This window comes from Struthio camelus, chromosome 4 (genome assembly GCF_040807025.1).
Source record: "Struthio camelus isolate bStrCam1 chromosome 4, bStrCam1.hap1, whole genome shotgun sequence".
NCBI classification, from domain to species: domain Eukaryota; kingdom Metazoa; phylum Chordata; class Aves; order Struthioniformes; family Struthionidae; genus Struthio; species Struthio camelus.
Window position 1 is genome coordinate 3,537,310 of NC_090945.1, and position 22,858 is coordinate 3,560,167.

Sequence of the window (22,858 nt, forward strand, 5' to 3'; positions counted from 1 at the left end):
CAGTGTTGTTGGCTTATGCCTTGGCAGGAAATGTCATTCAAGTAATTTGCAGTGCAGTGTTTTCGGAGACTTTACTTTTAAGACTGGAGAGCTTATTTCTAGAATAGTGAAATAGTAAAACTCAGAGCCTCAAGAATTCAGAGGCATCACCCTTGTGACTGTCCCCATGAAGATATTTATGTCTGCAGAGCAGTGTTCCCATGGGAGATCTGTTGTGCTGCTGTGTGTGTGTGGTTTTTTTTTTTTTTTTTTTTAAATTTAGCTCTATAGTGTGTGCTTGGTTACAGAGCTGTGTCAAGGGTGTGGCAGCACAGATTAAAATAGCTATCTTGAACAATCCTGTTCTTGTGCTGGGGACTGACTAGCAATTCTAACAATGGCTTTGGGCTACTGAAGAGATGTATGCAGGAAATCCTAACTGCATTTAACGCATACCCGACATACTTTCCTATGCACTTATTCCCTTGTTAAATGGCTTTTGTTTAAGATCTGATCTCCTGGCTGCAGGTTTTACCACTAAAAATGAATTCTGAATAACTGTTGTGTAGCCTCTATAGACTATCTTGGCCTCCCTCTTGCTTTGTTAATGCCTTTGAGCACTTCTCATTAAGTGATTCAATACCTAACGTCAAGTTTTTGGCTTAAAGCTAGATCTGAAAAGTGGAAGTTCATGCTTTAGAAGTGCTTATCACAAGTCTTTTGAAATGTATTTCCAGATCTCTTTGGTTCGAATGCCCTATGCCTGCAAGCTCCTTTTCCAAGAACTGATGTCTATGAGTATCGCACCTCGAATGATGAGTGTTTAGCCTTTAAAAGGATTTTTTTAAATGGTGAGACTGAAGTGCTCAGGTTGTGTTTCATTTTGTGTAGGTTGTATTCAAAATACAATTTTACGCATCTGCTGTCTACTGCTCAAAAGTATTGTATGTTTATTTCCTGTAAATATAATTAAAATTTGTAATCATACTTGTGAATCTGTTTATTTGTATATCTGCAAAAAAGTGTGCAAGCAAATCTGTATTCAGGGGATAATGACGGTAAGAAGGAACTGATCAGTGGGCTAGAAAAAGTCAGAGGTTGCAGCTTTCCAAAATACTAACTTAAAACGATGCGTAAGTGAAAGTCCTCACATCACAGCTCTGCACCATCATCTGTGGAAAAACAAAAGCATGTTATGCTGTGTATTGTTCCAAGGGGTAATATCACATCTCAGGCATTAGCCACAGGGAGGGAGTTTTTGATGTTTTAGCTGAGGACGAGACTTGACAACTTCCTGTCCTTTCTTCCTTCCTCCCTTACTTCCCTCCCCCCCTCCCTCCCTCCCCCAGAGTCCAGCAGTATGGCATGGGAACTGACAGCATTTTTCCATGCTGAGGTCACTCGAACATGGGCCACAGCCTTCCTAAATGTGTAGCCATGGAGGAGTCTGGCAGCTTAGATTCCGTTAACTTTATCAATATCCTTTACATAATTGTGGACTGCCGGCTTGTTACTTAGCTATGGCCTGCTTCTTTGAGAGCTTTCCTATAGCTGAAAAGAAACAGCAGTAGTATGTGGGGTGTATATAAGAATCTTTTCTGAGCTGTGGCCAAGTGTAAGTGTGCTGCTCATGGCACAATTCAGTGAAACTCAATTTCAGTCACCTCTATAAGTAAGATCTCTGAAAAGGGATAGAGAATAGCTAAAAAGTCCTATGCGTAAGTGATACTGGGATTCATTTTATGCTCTTATTTTTCTACCAGACACTGTTAACGTTCTCCTAAAGGAAATCTTTCGGCTGCTCAGGGATACAAGGATCCAGGAAGTCAAGACTACCATTCTGATAAAGGTTAGCAAGTAGCAACAAGTCCAGTGGGATTAAAACTAGGATTACGTCCTAAAGAGGACTTGGGTATCCCAGTACTCTGTAGCTGGATGCTTGGCCCCCAGTGCCTCTGCCTTCAGCACTGTTATAGTTACTATCCCAACCTTCAGGATTCACTCCTAAGGACAAACAGAGTTGGTACTAAGCAATCCTCTTTGCAGCTAGAATGAGAGTGGTTGGCTTGCCATCAGCTTTGCATGCAGCCTGGCAGATAGAATTTAGCCTGGTTTGAAGCCTGGGTCAGGCTGGAGAGGAGAGGCTACAGGTCTTGCCCACAGGCCTGTTGTGGTCCGACACTCCAAGGTGCAGGGTCTAGGTTGTTTTCAGACCGGGGAAGAACAAGGAGGTGCAGGGACTTACTAGGAATTCAAGTACGTGAAGTACCCCTGTGTCTTGGGGATGGTTATGCCTGCACTGCTCCCACAAAAGCAGATGGCACATTTGGAAGTGTTATGGAAACACTGAAAGGTATTTTGAAGATACCACTGAAAGTTCCTTTGTTAAAAGCCCAAAATCTATTTTTTAATTTTGTATCTTAATCTCCAGTATTTTACAGCGCTTGAGGACTGTTTGACAATCCCTTAAGAACTCTAGCAGCTGAGACTTGGCTGGGGGTGTTTTGCCAAACAGAGGAAAAGCTGCATGCTAAACTTATTTCCAGTGTAAACTTTTTGCAGAAAGCATTAAATAGAGGTGGTCCTTCCGCATCAAACTGCTGAGCAAACTTTTAGGGGAAAAATCTGCTGACTGTTTATCCACAATACCTACCTTTGGTCAAGGCTATTTCATGCAGGGTTTCCACAACGTGGATTTTTGCAGAAGCTGTTGCTTCTCCTTTGGCATTTGATGCATGACACTCGTACTCTCCAGCATCTTCTTTGCTCAGAGGAGATATCTAAGGGAAGAAACCCACCCCCCCCCCAGTAAGTATCCTGTGTGCGGTTAGGAGTGCTTCTGTTTTAAGATACCTTTTATAACTTCTGAATAGCTCAAGACAGATAATGCAGCAACAGAGGAGAGACAAACAGCTAGTGGAATGAAGCAGCATTTAACCCTTAGGGACCATACTGAGTGCAGCACAGTTCAGACCCTATTTCTTCTGTCTGCAGTCAGTGGTCTGGTTCAGATGGTGGTGGCCTTCTCCCGTCAGGTTTGGGAGGCAGCAGCCCCCAAGGACAAGCACCCACTCCTGCAGTTCAGCCAGGTCTGGCTTTGTTCTGCTCTGCTAGGCCAGGTGGAGCATGCCTTGATGCTCTTTAGCATTTGCTTAGTTTGGAGATGTGTTGGAGCACTGCACGCTTGGCGTGGAGAGGGAGGCAGGGAGAAAAAAACCTTCCTGGAATGTGCTGCATCCAGCACATTATCTCAGCAAAGGCATAGGCTCAAACCGTTCCCTGTCTCTGCTTCCACCTCCGCCTTGGCAAGTGGTCTGGGAACCAACGCCCTGAGCCGTGCTCCCCTGCTGCCAACTGCTCTGCAGCTGGGGGCCATCACCAGGGGTGTTCTCATACTGCCAAAGCTCATCTCCTTGCAAATTGATGCAGTTCCCTTGCTGTGATGGATGGCAGCCTCCTCTGGCCTCCCTACCACTTTGCCCAGATGCATGGCAATGATTCATTAAGCTGCAGGTACTCCTCTAGCTTAGGAGGCCTGTTGAGTGTGAGAACAGATGCATCTCCACTGTGCTGTTCTCAGGTGATGCACTTCATTAGGGCAACTTAGCTCTGCCAAATCTATAAGAGTTCCTCAGCCGTGGGTTGTTTTTAGGGATGTCCTGCCTCTACTGATTGCTTCCTACACACAGAGAGGGTCTCTCCTTTCCGCTAATAGCAGCAGCAGCAGCAGCAAACTGGCATACAGAAAGGAGATCTTCTATTTAAGTCTAGTTTTCTCTGATCACAGGACGAAAATACTGCTACAGACACTTTTCACTGCACTTTTCACTGCCCTTAGACAGTGGTGAAAAACTGCAAAGGGCAAGAGTGGAGCCAGCAGCCACCTTCACCCTTTGTCTGATTCACACGCATTTTTTGCTCCTAGGTATCCTGTCCATTGCCATGTGTTTTCTGTACTGTTTTTTGTTCAGGAGTTGTTTGCAAACTGTACTGTACTGTTTATGCAGCTCTGTGCATGCACAAAATACTTACCAGGACCCAACCAGTCACTTCGTGTTTCTCAGGGCCCCCTCGGGTCTGGATAGCCAGGTTCTCTCGGTCCCCAGGCAGAAGCTCCATCCTCTGGACACCATACTGTCCTCGAATTATCTAAACAGAAGGGCAGAAAGGCATGAGGGTTTGGGGGTTTACTTATGCTTGGAACTGTTAGGACCTTAGCTGCACACTAATTTTGCATGAGTGTATTTTGTGCAGTAGCCGTGTTTTTCTAGAGCCTGCATTTTACCTTGTCCTCCTTGTTTTGCAGCTCCACTACAGTGATGTCTCTGTGTCTGTACTGGGGCTTCGTTCCCCCTTCCTTAGCAGAAACAGTTAGGGGAGCGCAGCTTTGCGTGGGTGGGGCTGCGCAGCAGGGTGTGCGAGCATGCTCTGTACTGACCTTGTCTCACAGAACTCCAACACACGCTCCCGTGGGAGCATTTAGTCCAAGAAATGATGCTGGTGCTGAACAAGGAGGATCCAGCTGCCTGCAACTGCTGGTACCCATATGTCAGTCCAGTTCACCAGGCCAGAGCATTCACTTTTTGGCTTGGGGTGGGATGTGGAGACTGCAGGAGCTGAGTGTTGTCCTCGTTAGGAGAGGCCACACACACACAGCTCTTCTGATGATGAGGCTTTTTAGTGTGGCAGCAGCAGAGACCTGAGTGTGTGCAGGCTCCCCCTTGTGTGACCTGCTCTCTGCCAAAGAGGCCAGGGACAGACACGAAGGGTTGCTGCAGCAAACCCAGCAATGCCTCCAGGCATGCACAGCGTTGACAAGAGAGCAGTAGTGTAGTCCTTTCCCAGTGCTAGCTACCAGAGCCTAGAGCAGAGCACAGGAGATAAGTTGTGTTCGGCCCTTGTTGTCAGTAGGACAAGCAATCTCATAGCCGCGAGGAAGAGTCATGAAGAGCAGAGCAGCACTGACAGTGTAAGCAGAGCATCTGATAACACGTGGAAAACGCTGCCTGGGTCAACATGCTCACGTTGTAGGCTCACGTGAGAGGTTGGTCTGAGACTCTTAGGGTTTTCTGCCTCAGCGCAAAGTGACCTTTAGGTCAATTTAGCTTTTCTCTGTGTTATTCTTAGTGTAGTATCCTTTCAGCTCAATTTTAAGATCCCGCCAAAGTGTCCATGAGCCTGTGGCATCTGAAGAGGCTAAAGGGGCCAGGCAGTGGCTCTCAATCCCATGGCTAAGGTCCCCTGTGCTCGAGATTGGCTCCTGCTCTAAGCTAGGTGTTACCAGCACGCTGCCAAACCAGCACGCTGCTGGCTACTGGAAGAAACTACCCTGTGCGGCTCCCATGCCTGACCTGAGTGAGCTGCAGCCAGTTGTCTCAGAGTCACTGCCGTCAGCAGTGTGAGAGCAGGTCAAGGGACATTCTCTGCATGCTCTGAATACCAGGCGCTACCAAGAAAAACATAAGTCTAGCTCCCCATCAGGATCAACAAGAGTTTAGAAAAAGAGATGACTAAAGATTAAACAAAGCCAGATGTTTGGAGGTGGACAGAGAATTGCACAGATGGGAGAACTCATCCAAGATGTGTGTTTTTTAAGGAGGGGTTTTGCTATGGCCTGTATTCTCCTGCTGCTTACCAGGCAGTTCCACCTGCCTCAGCTTTGCTAGGCCCCAAGAGCTCCTAGCAGGACCCTTACTTTGTTCCAGATGAGGACGGGGGTTGGGATGCCTATGACTTCACAGCTCAGGTAGATCTGTGCTCCCGTCACGTTCCAGATGTCCTTAGGAGGGGTCACAATGGAAGGTCCTGCAAAGAGGGAGAAACGCTTTCAAGCACTGGGTGACTCCAAGTCCATCTCCTTGCTAGCCTTTTTAAGTGGGGCCATTCGCTTCTGATGGGTTTTGAGGATGAGGTGAGTGGGACTCTGCCTGGAGCGAAGCTTGCTGGGCTGCTCTCATATCACAGCATTTCTCTCTCTAAAGCCTATACGTGCAGCTAGCCTTAAACTATCCAGGCTAATGGCTGGCCGGGGCACCTGCCTCAGATGAAAATTCGAGTGTTGTGCAATTCAGAAGGTCAGTCTAGCTGCTCCTGAGATTGACGTTAGAGGTAAGATAGCATTTGTGTTCTGGTGTCTCAGCATCTGGGCAGGATTTTACAAACTGCAGCCTCCACTCGCTGTGGGGTCGCCGAGTGTGTCTTATCACTGGGCGTCTGGCTGGTGTGGACAGAACCACCTGGGCAGCAGGCAGATGGGGGGGCTTCTACTCTCCTATGCTGTGAAGAGCTTGGCTAGCTTCACATTACCCACCACGATTTTAACACAACAAAGCCTGTGACAGTTGTGTAGTGGGGTCTAAGTCAGTGTTGGGCTGCTCCTGTTTTACCTGTGTGCATATATTCAGCAAAAGGAGGCTGGCTGGAGGGTCACAAAGCTCTCTGTGCAGACAGTCAGGGAAAGGACCAGGTGAATGCCCAGCTCTCATTTCCCTAGAGAGAGCTCTGATCCCTGGTTGAACAGGGAGTTGTTTCTAAGGCCAGATAGGAACAGAGCTGTTTTACAGATCTGGCTGGAGATGTTTATCCCTCAGGCTGGGAGCTTGTCAGAGACGTAGCCCATAGCTCAGGAAAGAAGAATGGCCTTTTCCGTTTAATCCTTCTTAGGACTGCTTTGCAAATTGTGGCTATTTCCTACAATAGGAAGTGCAGCCCAAAGGAGCACATAGTGTTTATTTCCACTTGTTGATATAGCTTGGAGAACACAGATGATTTTCCCCTTCTCCTCTGGAGAGGCAGGCAGTTACAGGACACTGAGGTTCATTTCACCAAGAGAAGTTTTTTCCTGCAGGAACAAGTGCCCCAGATTCAGTCTGACTAGAAGTCCTTGGCCATGCTTGCTCATAGCCCATGCCTCAACCCCAGCTCCACAAAAGATGGGCAGGTTTGGGTCCCAATGATCCTTCTGGGGTCCTGAACATGCACTGACCTCAGCTCTGCACATCCACTCTGCCCTGCAGCCTTCTCACAGGCAGCAGGGACCAGGGTTCAGGTGCATCCCAAGACTGACATCTTCCAACAGAGAGCTGGGGCTTTCTTCCTCCTTGGGATCTGGGGGCACATCTCACTGCTGTCACCAGTGGGAGGATATCAGCCATCCCTCTGTCTCAGCATAAAGGATGGCAGCATGGCTCCCCACTCATGGGTGGCTGGTGTGAGCCCAAAGAAATATTTGCTTCTTTCTTGCGAGACTTCCCTGGCCAAGAATGACTCTGCATGTCTTGCTGGGGGGAAGCCCCTCTGAGACTCGGGGTGGCTGCAACCCAAATCCTCCATTACAGAGGCATCCCAGTCTTGTTGGTTTTAACAGGAGGTAAGTGCATAACAGTAGGGAAGAGATCGGTGCAGTGCTAGCAGACGGTTAAAACCACACCAGTGATCAGCAGGAGCTGGGTACCACATTACCTGGCAGGCATTACAACCCAGATATGCTTTTTGTCAGCACAGAACTAGCTGATAAAAGGATTTAAGTGTTTCATTAAGCAGCTTAACCTGCTGATGGTTGTACTGTTGCAGAGATTGATTCCCTGTGTGTGCTGGCCAGGATGAGTGTTTCAGAGAGTCACAGCCCCCTTTCCAACCTGGAAGGGACGTTTTTGCTGGATTTATTCTTGCTCCAAGCTGCCGGGGCATGCTGCCAAGAGCATAGCAGTACCTCCAGGCAGTGGTGTGCACAAGCAGCACTACAGCAGTGCCCAGCTCTGCACTCTCAGCCACACCCCACTGTAGGTTATCCCCCCAGTACCACCACAGCATATTGCAGCATGGTGATCCGTAGGGCTAACACCCCTGACACGCTCTTTCCCAAAGCACTGCCGAACCCCTGCGCAGCAGCAGGACTGTGGCCAGCTCGGGGTATCGCTGTCCCTGTGATGGGGCCAACTCAGGTCACGCAGTCTGCTCTGCTGCCCCAGCACGGCTGTTTCCGGGGGAGCCCTGCTATTGTTTTTCTGGTATCCCTTAAACAATAGGGTGTTTGGCAGTTCCAGTAGGACCCGGATGTCCCCAGGCTGCTCAGCTCATCTTGTACCCCGCAAGGACCTCCTACAGATGTGCACTGAGTGTAGCCTGCTTCTGCCTTCTGCTCCAGCTGTCCAAGACCCTTGATGTGCAAGATGCCCTTCCTAGGGCACAGCTCAAGGCCCGTCTCGGGGAAGCTGTGGGAGGCAGGGTTAAGGTGCCACTGTATGATACCCTCCTCTTTATCACCATTTGCAGGCGTTCTCTGTGATGCAGGAGAAACACGGCTACTGTAAGAACGGCCACCACCTCCCTCCACAGAAGAGACCCTGATTCTTATGTTAAAACACAGGCAGATTTTAAGGCACCATTATGCTCTTTCAGGATCTGGCTCAATTATTCCCTGGCTAGGAACTGGCAGCATTCAACGCACCACTAAATTCACTGATTGCAGTGTCTCAGTCTCAGCTGCCACTGAGTTTTAACCCTGTATCGTTATGGACAAGGGGCAGGAGGGAGCCAGTGGAGGTGAGCTGATGCACCGAGCGTCGTGTTTGGGACTGCAGCACACCTGCTCCTTGCCACTATGTGCCAGAGTCCCCAGCCACCTGGGTGTTTCGCTTGCTCTGCAAGATGCAGGCAACACCGAGCTTTTTCTGCAGCAACTGCTGGCAGAGGAAAAGAGAGAGGGAACTTCAACCAACGTCTTGGCTGGGAGGAGAAATTGCTTATCTGCCCTGGAAACAGGAATACAGCTTCATAGCTGAGCTCTGGCTGGCTTGGCACGGAAGCCAAAGCATGCAGAGAGCTTGGTCGTTGCAAGGCAACCCTGAGCCTGGTACACAGATCTTGATCTAACAAGGAGGAATGTGAACAGTCTGCCTTTGGTTGCAAAGCCCAGCTGTGAGACTGAACTGGAAGCATTCACAGGCCTCTGTTTCCATCTGACAGTGATGAGACTGGGAGGGGATATATGCACATCCTGAGAAAAGCACCAGTGTCATGAGAAGAGTCAGTTTGGTCTCTTGGGATATTTTACTTCAATGCAGATATCCAGAACTCTAGAGTCAGGCTCTTTCTTCCACTAAAAATAAATAAGGAAGGCCAAGAAGTCAGCACATTTAAACTAGGATTGCAACAGACCATGCCTGATTTTTTTCACCCGTTAGAGATGAACTAACGGGAACTGCTTGGTTCCCGTTAGTAGAAAACCAACATAATTCAGTGATAGCTACACCCCTGACACAGCTCATTGATACCCACACACCTGGAAGGAGACCCTGGTTACCACTCATTTTGGTACAGTGTCACACTCTCTCCCACAGCCCCCCCTAAGTATCCCTCACCCCAGAGGTGGGCAGGGGACCTGGCAGCCTGCAACAACAGGCAAGAAAGCAGATGCCTGAGCCTTGCAGGGATTTTGGAGGATGTGAGCACATTTCTTCCTGCAAGCAGCCTCTCTCACTTGAGGTGTCTGCTGAAGGGAGCAAGGCCTCTGTGTGCTTGGCAGGACTGATAACAATCTCACCTCGCATGGAGCAGATGAGTTGATTCCTGCCAGTCCTGCCCTCACTAATAAGCACCCCTCTGGTCCTCGTTAGGCATCCTGCATCTTAATTGCCTTTCTACTCATACTGATTTCTGCTGCAGCACTTCCCATGAAGGGGAACGTTTCGCTGTCTGCCTCCTTTGGGCTGGGAACTTGCAGCTTACACCTGTTGATGGAAATGGTCACCAAGACAGGAGACCTCCCCCCACCAGGTGATGGATACATCAATCTGGCCAAGTGGTCTCCATTTCCCCCCCACCAGGGACTGACCCCCCTCCCCCCAGTACTTGCCCTGACTCCACAGAAGCTTTTTTGGCTGACCAGACTGTGCAGGCTATTCATGGAGAATGGCTGCTCTCCACAGGTGCTGCAGGCATTTCCCTACTGCTCTGCCCATTGTTCTAAGACAAATAGCTCTCCGTGGCCAGGGAAGGGGCTTATTTACTGAGCCAACGAGCTCATTCACCCTGGGAGAGGAGCCAGGAAGGCTGGGGCTTATTTTTCTGCAGCTCATAGGGAGCTGATGGTCTGCATTATGTCAGAAGCAGCAGTCAGAGAGGAGCTCCCATGGCTGTTATTTGGTTGCCTTTCTGCCAAAGCACCATGTGGCAGAGCCTGTGACTTTCTCAATGAGGTTATCATTTGACATTTGTTTCCAGCACCCCCCAGGCACCTCTTCACTGCTCACCCATACATCGCTGCTCACCCATACATCCAGATGCCACATTTGTGCCTCTCAGCAGCCAGCCTACCCACACGCCCCTCACTTGCATCACAAGGATGATCCATCACAGCTCAGGGTTAGCTAGTCCTTGCAAATATTGATGCTGACCTCTCTGCAGCACTTAGTCCTACACATCCTCCTAGGAAAACAAAGCTATCCTGCTCCGTAACCCAAGGGGTTGCTCTGAGCACACAAGGAATAAACTGCACCCAAAAGGCAGCAGTCGAAGGCTGCACGACTTGGAGGCTGTTAAGCCTTCAAAAAAAAGGTCAATAAAGTTCTCCCCTGAACCACCCAAAATGAGGAGCACCTTAGAAATCACATGGTGATTCAGCCTTTTAAATTCTTGGAGTTTTTCCCAGTGAGGCCCAAAAATCTCACTTTGACCAGTCAAGAAGTGAAGTGCACACCTACTAGTAGGCTTGGCCTTTCTTCCCCAGCTATGCCAATGGATCCAGTTAAAGATGGGCCCTCTTCCAACGTGCTTTTGCCTCTCTGAACAAAGCACTTGAGTTCCTGTAAGACTCAGGGGCCTTTGATTTCATTAAAGCAAAATGGTTTGAAGAGGCACAAGGAGGTGATGGGCTACTAACTAACCCCTGTGACATGTCTCTTTGCCTGGCACGTGAACAAGACATGGCCATTTACTGGACTTTCTTAATATAATGAGGGGGAAGGCTAGTGACCTAAAGGTAGCTGCCCTGTCAAGCAATGTCAAGAGGATACTACATCTCAGATTAACACAGCGAGAAGCAATGAATAAGGCTTCAAGCATACACTGGCAGGCAGAGCAACAACGCTTGCTGAAATCAAGGAGGCATGTAACTGAAGGCAGAAATAGGCCCAACACTTAAGCAGTGTGGGGCAGGCATTGTTACCCAGGTGTGCGTGGGAAGTCCCAACCACAAAAATATGAAGCCATGTACCGCACGCAAGCCTGCGTGGGCGTCAGCCTGGTTCCCTTCCAGCCTTCTTAAGTGCTGCAGCTCCACATAAAACACTGGCTAGGAACACTCTCTTTGAGACAACAAATCAAAGCAAACCTAGGCAGTTTTCACCCTCGTGCTCCTGCAAGCCTGAAAATAGACCCACTGCAGCCTCCTAAGCTGCTGGGAAAGTATTTTTCCCTTCAAAATGACTTTATATGGAGAAGGGAAAACCTTCTGTAAACAGCATTTACTAATTCTAGCTTACATGCTGCCAGCTGTTCTTCCCAGGGCAATGTTCTAGGAGGAGCAACAGCAGATAGGAAATCTAAATTGCTTCAAAGCAGTTTGTCTTTCCCCATTCTCTAAGCTGCCTGCTCCTTTCTGGCAGATTTACAAGCATGCTTCCTTCTTCTGAAGGTATTTTTCTCCTTCCTTGAACCTGACCTCAAAGAGCCCACAGAGTTACAGAAAGGCCCTCTGAGAGCAATGTGCTGCAGGAGAGGCCTGCAGCAGGCAGGATGTCCGGACCAAAATGGATGCTGGGCCTCCTCGGATACCTTCCCTGCTCTTGCCCTTAGACTTCAGCAAGCCAGTGACCTTGGAAGGGCTGTAAACGGAGACACAGCCTTAGCAAAGAGCAGTTTCCTTGCCTGAAGCCCTGGAGAGTTGAGGCTGGGGCAGCATGAGGCAAGGCCCAACAGCTGGGATACCATCTACCACAAACCTCCTCCTCCTTTCCACCCCTCTGGGCTCAGCAGGGAACATGGCCCTGCATGGCTGGAAATCCCACCCCAGCTACTTTACTCCCGTAAACCCTCCTTGGGGGTTTATGTGTGGGATAAAAGGGAGGGCAGCATTGCAAAGAGCAAAACCCAACCCATTTTTCCCTTCCCTGACCAATTGTCCATTGGCTCCAATGTTTAATACAGAGAAAAGGTTGACATTCTTTGCCACATTCAACAGCACCCTAAATGCAACCCAGATCTCAAAGCTGCAATAACAGGGAGGCCAGTATGGCCAAGGCCACGCTGAAGCTAAATTGCAGGCTTATAACCAAATTTGCCCCTGGAAACAGCAAAAGGTGTTTTCGGTGCTTGTGGTGTTGTGTGATGGGGAAAGGCCAAGATCTCTGAGCAAAGATGCACCAGCCCTTACTAACAGACTGCAACAAGCCAGTCTATGACAACTGCCTTTCCTTTTCTCTCTCTTCCCTCCTGCTCTTTTTTCTCACCTCACTTCACCTTCCTTACGTTGGTCTCTAAGGGCTGCTTGTCTCTGTGGTCAACACAGATGTTGACTTTCTGCAGATGCCTACACAGCTTCACAGCCATGTTTGTTATGCACATTTGTGTTTTGTTCCTGATCTCCTCTCTATAAAGAAACTCTTCCCCTCCTGGCCTCAGTTTCCCCTCTTCTCTCTGTGTGACCTTGGCTCAGTTTCATAGAGAAAAGTTGTTACCACATGAAAAGGAGCATGAGCTGAAGACAAGCCAGACAAGAGCTAATCAGCAGCTCCATGGGTGTGTCTTGCAGATGGTGAGTGTGCTAATGCTCAGCCTAGCAAGTCATTAGTCCCAGCTTCACCACAGTGCGGCATTTGGAACTGCTCCTTTTGGTGGACGTGTAGTTGAGGGAGTTACAGAAAGTATTAAGAGTACAGTTGTGGGAGTGCACTGCAGCAAGGCAGAGGAGATGGCCCAGTAATTCAACCTCTGAGAACACCCTCGCTGGTGACCTGTGCTCACAAGCCATGGGCTGAACTGTTTGGTGCCGTTCAACACGCTGAGCTGGTGTAAGTCACCCTCTTGAACAGAAAGGACCCTGTTCTTGCAAGCTACCAGTTGTTAATCATGCTGCCTCCTTTTAAGAGCTCTTTTGTCAAGCAGACACAAAGCTGGAAGGAATGTGAAAAGCTTGCGGTGCGAGGGGCTGGGAGATGTGGAAACTAGGCATGGCAGCATTTATTCATGCTAAAATGAGCAGGGCTTTCAAAAGTCCAACCTGATTAGACTCGTTACTTGGTAATCTGCAATTTAGTATGAACCTCAATCAACCTCTGCCCAACAAAGGATTACATAGATTTTTTAAACACAGCATGCCTTTCCAACAGCAGAAATAACAAATGGGGAGGAATTTGCTGATCTAAAACCATTCCTCCCTAGCAATTTTCTTATGCCATGATTTTGAATGAAAACACAGGTAAAATATGGAACGCCCTTGGTTAGCTGGGGTGTCGAAAAGCCCCAGGTATGCTCGTGGTCTCCTAGAGGCATGCCAGGTAATGTGCTCTGAGCTGCCAAGTTATATATTAAACAGCTTCCCTAACAAGATCTTAGCACAGTAACCGTAAAAGCTCAAAGTGTATTAAGCCTCAGTGAACCAAAACCTTTCCAAATAACTGCATGCTTTTTAAGAAGGAATTTGGGCCTATCCTCTAATAGTGGAAAATCCCAAAGTTGTAGATGAATTTTAAAATTACAAGCACACAACTTCAGCCCTACTAACTGTCTCAAAATCCCAATCCACTGTGTGCCGGAAGAGCAAGCACCGCACTGAAGAACAGCTGCTTCCATGCCCCCGCAACGCTCCATCTGAAAGGGCCCTGTGGTATGAACAACTGCATTTCCCAGCATATGCACACATGGCTCCGTCGGGCTGTGATCTCTGCGGAACCTGCACAAGGACACTTGCAAGATCCACCCACAAGTGCATAGTTCTCACTTGTGATGGGAAAAAGCAGGTAGCAGGCCACTGCTGCAAGACCCCTGCTCCCGTCCGATGCAGAAACCCAAACCACTTGCACAGGACGAATGGGGAATTAGGTTCCTTTTCGCCACATGCGTAGCAGAAACTGCCCTAATCCTCTCTCTTACCGACAGCTAGACGGTGCTCATAAAATGTGGATATTCTTTGGAGTCCCTTAAAACCCAGGGAAGGAAGAGCAGTAGGAAAGAACTAAAGCAATCCAAGCCACTTGTTAATTAAAAAGCACAAATCCAGGAGAGTTTCTTGCAAAATATGATCGGATATGGGCTACGCTCTCCAGTTTCTGAAAGACTCGGGAGCCTCTGAATTTAAGGCAGACATGAGAGGAGAATATGAGCCTATGCCAGTGATAAGCAGAAGTCTGCCATCTCCCAAGATCCTTCCCTAAAATACCCAGCTTCTGCTCCACTCTGGCAGTGGATTAAAAAAATAAATACAACAAAATACCCTTGGCAAAGCCTCCACAGCTGAATTTGGGTGGACCGAGCCAGCAAGTGATTTATGTTTCTTATTTTAAAATTGATCTGAGGGAACTCTCTGTTTGCAGACCAGGGGTAGCTTTATGGGATGCTGAGGCATCTGCAAAGAAAAAAGCACCACTGGGGCGAAATGGCTGGAATTTACACAGGCACACCTACCCCCAGCACTGTCAATCTCCAAAAGAGCCTGGTAGGCCCGTTCCTGCATCCATCAGCCCATCCTGTAGTCCTTGCGGTCAGCTGAGAAACCTTGCACCCACCCTTTCCTGAGCCCCCATGCTGGCTGGAGGTACCCCACTGAAAACCGTTCTTGCAGAGATGCTACCTGGGCATCTGGCAAGCCAAAAAAAAGCCACTCCCTCTGCTGCAGAGTCACAGCATCCATAATCTCCTGGGGAAAGCACAGCTCTGGTGACTGGGATCTCCCCAAACTGGGCATCCTTTAGTATTGGTTACAGGCAGCTTTAAAAGAATCTCTCTCCTGGTCCTGCTTGGTCTAAATTTTCCTGCAGAAAAGCCTACTGTCTCACCACAGAAATCTCCCCTCCAGGGAGAAGGGGCACATCTCCATGCACGGGGAAGCAATTTACAGGGGATCCTGTGGGTCTAATCTCCATGCTGGAGACCTCAAGTGGCTCTGCAGAGACTGCAAGTGCCCCTGCGATGGGAACTGGGCTCTCCAAAGAATCAGCTAACTGTCTGCCATTGCAAACTGCATCCTCTTCACAGGCCCCACATCTTTCCCCTTTGTGAAAGAAAACAAATGTGATCTGTGTTCGAATATCCAAAAGAAATCACTGCGGAGGCTGGTAAAAAGGGCGTGGGGGAAGGTGCAAGTTCCCACTTTGTTGCTTCCTCATAAGCTCTGCAGCTTGCAGGGTGGATCCTGCAAGGTACTGCTTTGTCTTACTTATGACAGGCCAAATCCTTGCAAGTTCTTAACGCTAGGAAAGGACTTTAATGGGACCTGAGATGTGGATCATGCTCAGATTAGCAGAAATAAAGCAGGCTACTTGGCAAGACAGCAAATCCACCCTTCAACCAGAGGGGCCCCTGAGCTCTACCTCCATCAGGTATTCTATGAGCAGGTACAAACCAACACCAGTTCCCCAACAGTAAAACGCTGTTCTCTGCCATCCGCCAAGAGCTACTTTGCGTTATGCTGCATTTGTGCAAGAACTGGCACTTGGCTTCCATCCCCGAGACAGAAATGAACATCAAGTATAGTGAGGACAAACAAGTCCTTGACAGACAAGGCAAGACAACCTGGAGATCCCAAGCTTGTAGGAACAAAAGTATCAGGGACTTCAAACCCCAGAGCCCTGCGGGCCCCTCAAGTCCTATGGGCGGGCAATTTCGGTGGTATTCACACAGTCGCAAATTGTCCCTTGAAGCAGGGATTTGCCAACAGCTAATGATAACAGTGACTCGGGACGGGATTTGTCCTGAACAGGGGCCTGTCCATTCTTGCACTCGTTAGGCAACAAGCGCATGCCTGGTATTTTTCTGCTCAGAGATATCGTCACACCAAAAAAGTCTTTCCAGCTTTTTGATGGGGGTTGGCGCTTTGAGGGTTTGTTCTGCATGGCTTGAGCTGAGCCATGCAACCCTAATTCCCTATGCCAGCTGGCTTTGAATGGCACTGGATGCCAGAATCCTCATGCCCTGGGTCCTAGCTGCCTGGAAACAGCCTCAGTGCATGCACTGCAAGATGAATTTCAGCCTGCAAAACAAAAGCCACCAACTCCGTAAGAGGCTCTTCCCAGTATCTGAACACACCTGGGTGATGGCAGCTGAGTGGCCACCGAGGACAGCTCCCGGGCTACCACTGCAGCCTCCCCTCCTGCCGAGGTCAGAGCACTAGAGCTAGCATAGCTGTCCTCCTGCACTTGTCCCACAGGCAGTCTTCTGGTTTGTGTCTATGCCTGCCAGAGCTGGCAGCAGATGTGGATGTAGCTATTAATATTCACAGACAGAGCAAAGAACAAACAAAAGCCAATCCATTTAAAGGCAATGCTGGAAAGCAGTTTCACACCATCCATCTCCTGCAGGGCCTCTGGACCAGAGTTACAAAGAGGCTCCTGGAGTGCAGGGGGAGGAAAGGCCTGCCGGTAGCGGCTCCCTGGCAGAGAGCAGAGTGAACCCAGAGCTAGCCCGAGCCCAGCTAGGAGGAGCACCACGACGTTGCAGTCTGTTTACCTAAAGCAAACGCACGCAGTTCTGGCACGCCCTGCCAACACAGTCCCAGAGGCAGACCCATAGCCTCAAGGAGACCGGAATCTCAGTGCAAAAGGTTTAAAATCTCAGGCAAAGAGATTATGCCTTGCTCTGGCCCCTTCCTGATGGTCCTACCTATGTGCAGCCCACTCCAGGAAGGACTGGCTGCACCCCTGCACTTGCCAAACGTGGATGGTTATTTCCATCCTCTCAACTGATTTGCTTTGCTCTCTAGCAGGAAACTTTGGCTGCTCTGGAAACACCTCTTTCTTCACTGCTTCACTGTTTTCACACAAAGAATGTAGGCATCAGATTAAAGAGGTCTGGAAAACAGACAGCACAAAGAAAATCCCAAGGACAAGATCAGGGCAAATTATTTAGACTCAAGGACAGGCTCCTTCTTTTCACTGTTTAACAACAAGAAATGTCCAAGTCGTTCCCAGCTGGCAGGCAGTACTTCTTGGTAAGCAAAAGCTGCAGAGGGCTCTGCAGCAAATGCTGTGACAGGCACCGTCATGTATACGGAAAGTTCAACAGGCCGTGTATTTTGTCAGCTTTCTCAAATAGCATTTTAATGAACTTTTATTCTCTTGGAAATAAATCTATAGTGGAAAAATATGTGCATCTTAAGTAGTAATTTGCATGCTAAACATTATGCAACTTCATCTATAATGAGTTCATTGTTTCTGGGCTGCTTTATTAGGGCTGCAAATGATCTCTTGTGAAATCCAATGTAAGTGCTCAAGTGGCACTGCCCATGCATTTCGATCTCTGAGTATTTTATTGGATGCTTCTGCCCACGTTGATCTTTATCACACAAAAAATTGGCCACTTCACAGAGATAAAAAAAACACGCTCCCTAAGACTTCCCTCTAGGGTCATTAGAAAGGTGTTTAACGTCTCCTTAACGTGGGGCTATTCAGAGGGAACAATGCAACAGATTCAAACAGGGGAAGAGGTAAATAAATCAACTTACTATGCCTGAATGGCGTTGCCTACAATAAATCAGTAGGACTGACCCTTCCAGCAGGTAATGAGATATTCAGACCCTTTGAATACCTAGTATATGTGGGACACAAGGTGGGAGGAAGGGTATGAAATGCAATCCCAGTTAAACAAGGAGTAGAATCCCAAATCTTTTAATTGCTTGAGGTGATGCCTCTGCCTCATGCATGTGTTTGAGGCCAGAAGGAGAGAAGGAGGTTGTGGGAAGACCCCACTCCCACCTTGCCCAGGAAGTGAAGTTTGGGCAAACCCTGGCAGGAATGATGAAAGGAATAAAATGTCAGTGTTTTGCCCCACTTGCATCTCCGTGTCTTGTCTCCTGCCCTTCAACCCCCCAGCACGCCATGGTGGTGCGGTGGGTGAGGAAGAGTATCTAACAATAACTTGCTCCCAGCTGCATTCTCTTCTTCCGCTAGACACCCCATCTCTAGCCACCTCCCTTCCTACTGACGACAGTGAAAGCCAACAGCAGTCGCAGCTCTGCAATTCCTCCTCCCAGGCCCAGCCTTCTGCTTTCAGATATGCTGTATAAATACGCAATGTTAAATCAAAACAAGCCCTCTCTGTCTGGCTCCACTCGAGGAGAAAAACAAAAACAAAAACTATATATATATATATCTCTCCAACGCAGTCAACATGTAAACATATTTTTCTGGATCGCTTCTCAGACTTCAAAGGCTGCTCCCCATTGTCCCCAAAGGACACAAGCCCAGTAATCCAGAGATTGCACATGGACATGGACACTTCAGCACCTAGTCTGCCATGACCATGAAGCCCAAGTTTCCTGTCCCCCAAATACTACCTTCTGTGCAAAGCACACTTGGAAGTCATCACACACAAGACTGGCAGAGGCAGGATCCTGCCTGGTTGGGGTCCTTCTGTGCAGATCCCACCTCAGCAAGCTCTGTAAGGAGACTGTGCCCATTTGTGGTGGGAAATGGCAAAGGGTCAAACTTTCATTTTTTGACTCCTACAGCACTTATGTTTCTTTAGAAACCCAGAAAAGAGTTAACTCCTATCTGGAAAGACAAAGAGAGATGGTGTTCTGAGGGCCTGATGGGATGGGATGTTCCTTTCTATTCCTCCCACCATTGTTTCAAAATTATTGTTGAGATGAAAACTCCCCTTCTCTCCACATTCAACAGTCCTAGGAGCTGTGAAGCACTCCTGAGGGCCACAGAAATACTTCCAGATGTCCCAATAACACATATGGGGGCTGAATCCCTGCCTCTCAGCTGTGAGCCAGTGATGCACATCACCAGAGGAAGGCCTGCAGCACAAGGGAGGATCATGCAGCTGAGGGAGGGCTGAGAAGAGTCTCTTGCAACACTACTGTTGAGCAGACTGTGCCTCTCCCGCTCCCTTCCCTGTGATGCCAGGTCAGAACTCTCCTTTCAAAAGGAAAGGGGCTCTCCAGAGCCATAGAAGAGGGGATATTTTGCCAATGACTCATCACCACACCTCCAGTGGAGTTTTTTTTAAACACAAGACAACAGAGAGTCAATGCCAGCCTGCAAAGGTGTATTGCTGCACAGCTGCACACCCAGAGGGCCCTTTTCCAAGGAAAGGATGCAGTTTGTGCATAGGGTGGATGTCTTGCCCTGTGGTCCTATTCATAGCTCCCCGGCTGCCACTGTGACAATCAGAAGATCGAGCAAGTCTTGTGGAAGCTGCTCCAGGCTAGTGCATCGGAGACAATCTTCTCCCCTGTGCCTCTCGCCTTCTTGCCTGACGGCTCATGTTCACAATTACCCCTTGGACTCTGTCTCCATAGCCTGGGCCAAAGCCCAGCCAGGCCTCGCAGACATCCAGCCTGAGACAGACAATAAGAAAGGGCAGCAGCTTACAGCATGAGTATCGCTACCTGGTCTGCAATGAACTTCTGGATAACCTGGGGCAAGAGGATGGAGAATACAGCCCTTTTCCAAAACACAACCTCAACCATCATCTCCAACCACATCTGCTCGCTTGAACTGAATTAGCAGGGCCAATAAGTAACATGATTTTTGGAACTGCTGTGGCTGTCTTCTGACTCCACTGGGCAAGAAAGGCTCTTTCCCAATGCTAGATGGATGCTCAGGCAGAGGCTGTGCTTGTCCTATCCCACCTTGCCATGAAGGCAGGAGCCCCAGTTTGCCCCCTATGCAAATTGTACTCACAAGCTGGTGTTTTGGGGCCCCTGCTCTGGCAGCTGCTCCACCCTCCCTTTCTAGGACACTGGCAAGAACAGGATGCTGCTTGCCTGTGCTGGATCCTGGCATGCACAGCAACTACCCACTGACCCCCAAAGCAAACATACTACAATACAGATGGGACCCAGAGGTTTCAGAGGTTGCCAACCTGGTAACGGGTTGGCAAAGGCCCCACAAACAGTGAGCTTGCAAGGATCCATCCTGCCACAGAAAGCGCAGAGAGAGAGAGAGACCCAAGCTAGTTTTAGATATCTGCTAGCGCAGATGCCTGAAGCAGGGTATGTGGTAGAGCAGTCTAATTTAGCACACTAAATTGCTCTGCCTCTCAGTACATTCCCTCCAGGGTTAACATTTTGCATCACAGCATTTCTGGCTAATGTGTAAGCCTGGTCTTTCGCATAAGGTTAATGCAGAGCCACGCAAGGTGTTAGTGGGGAACAGTGAAGTGCATAACCCAATTCTTGCCCAGCCTTTACTGCTTTCCTCGGGCAGTGGGTGCTCCAGAAACATTGTTTTGCAAGACATAGTTGGCCTAAGTTATGGGAAAAAAAGAGAAGGAAGAGGTGGAGGTTGTGACCCTACACTGTGTTTATGAAAACACTCCTCCAGCAAAATAGCATCAGTGCTGCAATACTGTCCATGAGACGTGCTGCAAACAGTGCAGCTGGGGAGTCCTGTCCCACCCTGTCCCCCAGCCAAATTCACTCTTGTAACTGCTCAGCTGGAGGGCAGCTCGGAAGCCTAGATTTATAGCAGAGGCTTTGCAGCAAAAACACTCTTCCTAGAGCACTTTCTCTAAGCAAAAGATTGGAAAGTACTGATCTGCCAGAATGCAGCCCTTCTGATTGAAAATGCTATGAATACAAATCACTACGGGCCAATCTAAAGAAAATCACTGTTTTCATCTGTTTTCATTTCAAATCAGAACAAGGCAATGATGATAACACTGACTCTGAATTTCTGTGGCTTTCACATTCATTTAATTGGAGAATTTCCAAACCTTCTCTTCTCATTGTTTGTATTCATCCCCTGCTGAATCCTCCCCCAGATGGCTCAAGCCCTTTGCCCCATGTCACGGCATCCCAAATCACAAGCTGCAGGCAGAGTACATCTAAGCACGACAAAGCAGGGCTGGCTGGTTCTCCCACAGCTGAAAGCCCATGGAGGGTGGCTACATCTTTATATATTTCTGGGAGGCAGCTTAAGTTTTACTCCAGGTTTAGGCAGCTTCATGTGACTTGGACTCCCAAAGGTGTCCCAAAAAGTCCATTCAAGGTGGTTTTGAAATCATTTCGACTTTATAATAAGCATCCCAATAGGATAAAACACTACGAGGAGCATTCGTGACCAGCTTTTTCACTGTGGAAAGCCAGAAGTACAGCTGGATGTCTATTGGCTGCGAGCCGGGCAGGCAGGCAGGCGTATGAATTACTCACTGACATTTAAAAAGCTGTCTTTACAAAGCTTTTAACCTGCTTGGCATGAGTTTGCCTTGGCATGCAGATGCAGCTTCCCGCACAGCTCAACCCGTACATAGCTATAAGAGGAAGATAAATCTCCTGGGCGATGCTATTTACATCGGAGTGCTCGGCATATAGTTTGTTTTACTAAACGCAATTTGTTTTAGCAGAGGTAGGGACAGAAACCAGACAACACCCGCAACGTGGCTAAATCCTGCAGCAACACAGTGCTTTTTTCAGTTTCCTCTGCTGGGCTGCAGCCTTGGGTGGGGGGGGGAGGATGGGGGGAGTCCGTTAGCCATTACCGAGTTTCCGGAACAAACCCCAAGGGGGGGAAAAAAAAAAAAAAAGAGGCAAACCCAAACTCTCTCTCGCTGTGCTGCTGACAGCGGCACCCGCCCTGCTGCGCGCACCCCACGCTCCCGCGCTGCGACCGGCGGCGCCCCCCGCGCACCTTGCTCGCAGGCTCCCTTGCTGCGCTGGCTGATGGCGGGCTCGCCGCGGCTCTGAGCGCGCAGGCTGGCGGCGCGCAGCTGGCAGCCGCTGCCGTAGGTGAGCCCGTCGCTGCCGCACACCGGGTAGCGGCTCTTGCACACGCACACGCCGAGCGGGCCGGCGGCGGCCGCGGGGCCCGGGTTGCCCTTGGCCTTGCGGCGCTTGCGGCTCTTCACGCACTCGAGGCCGGCGGCGCAGCGCCCCTCGCCGCCGCACGCCTCGCCCTCGCCGCGCCCGCACTGCCAGCAGCAGCCGCAGGCGTCCCGCACCCGGCCCAGCGGGCAGCCCCGCGCCGGCAGCGCCGGGCACCGCGCCGCCTCGCACGGCCCGCAGCCGCCCGCCTCGCCCTCCGCCGGCAGCGCCGGCAGCGCCGCTAGCAGCAGCAGCAGCAGCAGCCCGCAAGGCGGCATGGCGACACGGCGACACCCCCTCCACCCGCCGTTTAAGCGGCGGTGCTTTAAACCCCTCCCCCGGCCCGCCCCGGCCCCGAAACCCAGGCGGCGGGGCCAAGCCTGCAGTCCCCAGCGCCGCTTTTCCACTGCTCCCCGAAGGTGCCGACCCGAGCGCTGGGGCATCACCCTCTCTGCCCGCCCAGCTGGCGCCTCTCTGCGCTGTGCCCGCGGCTCGGCCACGATGCAGTAGTTTTAAATGGGCGTTAAGGGGAACTTAAGGCCCCCAGGGTGGTGCTGCTTGATGAGGCCCTCCAGCACCATCAGACCTGCCTTAAAGATGGCTTCTTTCTAGCGGCCTAAGCCATCTGACGCTGGGGTGCTCTGAGAAATGATACTCTAGTTGTCTCCAGGTCGGTGTAATTTGTCTTTCTCACTGCCTATTGTACAGTATTAATATCCCTGGGGGATTCTGGAAATATTTATCTGGTAGTGTTGGGCAACACTGTTTGAATCTCTCAGGTTAGCACCCAAAACATGTAATACTCCCAGACACTATGATGCTGTTAAACTTAGCAAACAAAGGGCAGTGGGATTTAGGGGTGGCACAGAGGGGTCTTTCTGTCATCATGCTAAATTCCTTCCTCCTGGTTTGATT

The 22,858-nt window shown here is 49.6% G+C and overlaps 2 protein-coding genes across 2 annotated transcripts in view; one reads left to right on the forward strand and one right to left on the reverse strand.

Annotated features, from left to right (window-relative positions):
• POLR2B (RNA polymerase II subunit B) overlaps window positions 1-966 on the forward strand; it is a 20,684-nt gene extending 19,718 nt beyond the window's left edge. The window contains exon 25 of the mRNA XM_068941111.1: window positions 717-966. Coding sequence (XP_068797212.1) covers window positions 717-806 — 90 coding nt within the window. The 3' untranslated portion in view covers window positions 807-966. The remainder of the gene's footprint in view (window positions 1-716) is intronic.
• IGFBP7 (insulin like growth factor binding protein 7) lies at window positions 965-22,229 on the reverse strand. Its single transcript, XM_068941112.1, has 5 exons — window positions 21,771-22,229; window positions 5,675-5,784; window positions 4,012-4,128; window positions 2,633-2,759; window positions 965-1,151 (listed from the first exon to the last, which is right to left on the reverse strand). Exons 1-5 carry the CDS (start codon window positions 22,219-22,221, stop codon window positions 1,132-1,134), a joined length of 825 nt encoding a protein of 274 aa, XP_068797213.1. The 5' UTR covers window positions 22,222-22,229; the 3' UTR covers window positions 965-1,131.
• Window positions 22,230-22,858: the final 629 nt, after the last annotated feature.

Coding starts and splice junctions, on each gene's coding strand:
- IGFBP7 (XM_068941112.1), bottom strand. CDS start 22,221: ATGCCGCCTTGCGGGCTGCTGCTGCTGCTGCTGCTAGCGGCGCTGCCG. Junction 4,129..5,674: donor CCGTCCTCATCTGGAACAAA/GTAAGGGTCCTG, acceptor CCTTCTGTTTAG/ATAATTCGAGGACAGTATGG. Junction 1,152..2,632: donor TGAAATAGCCTTGACCAAAG/GTAGGTATTGTG, acceptor GTTTTTCCACAG/ATGATGGTGCAGAGCTGTGA.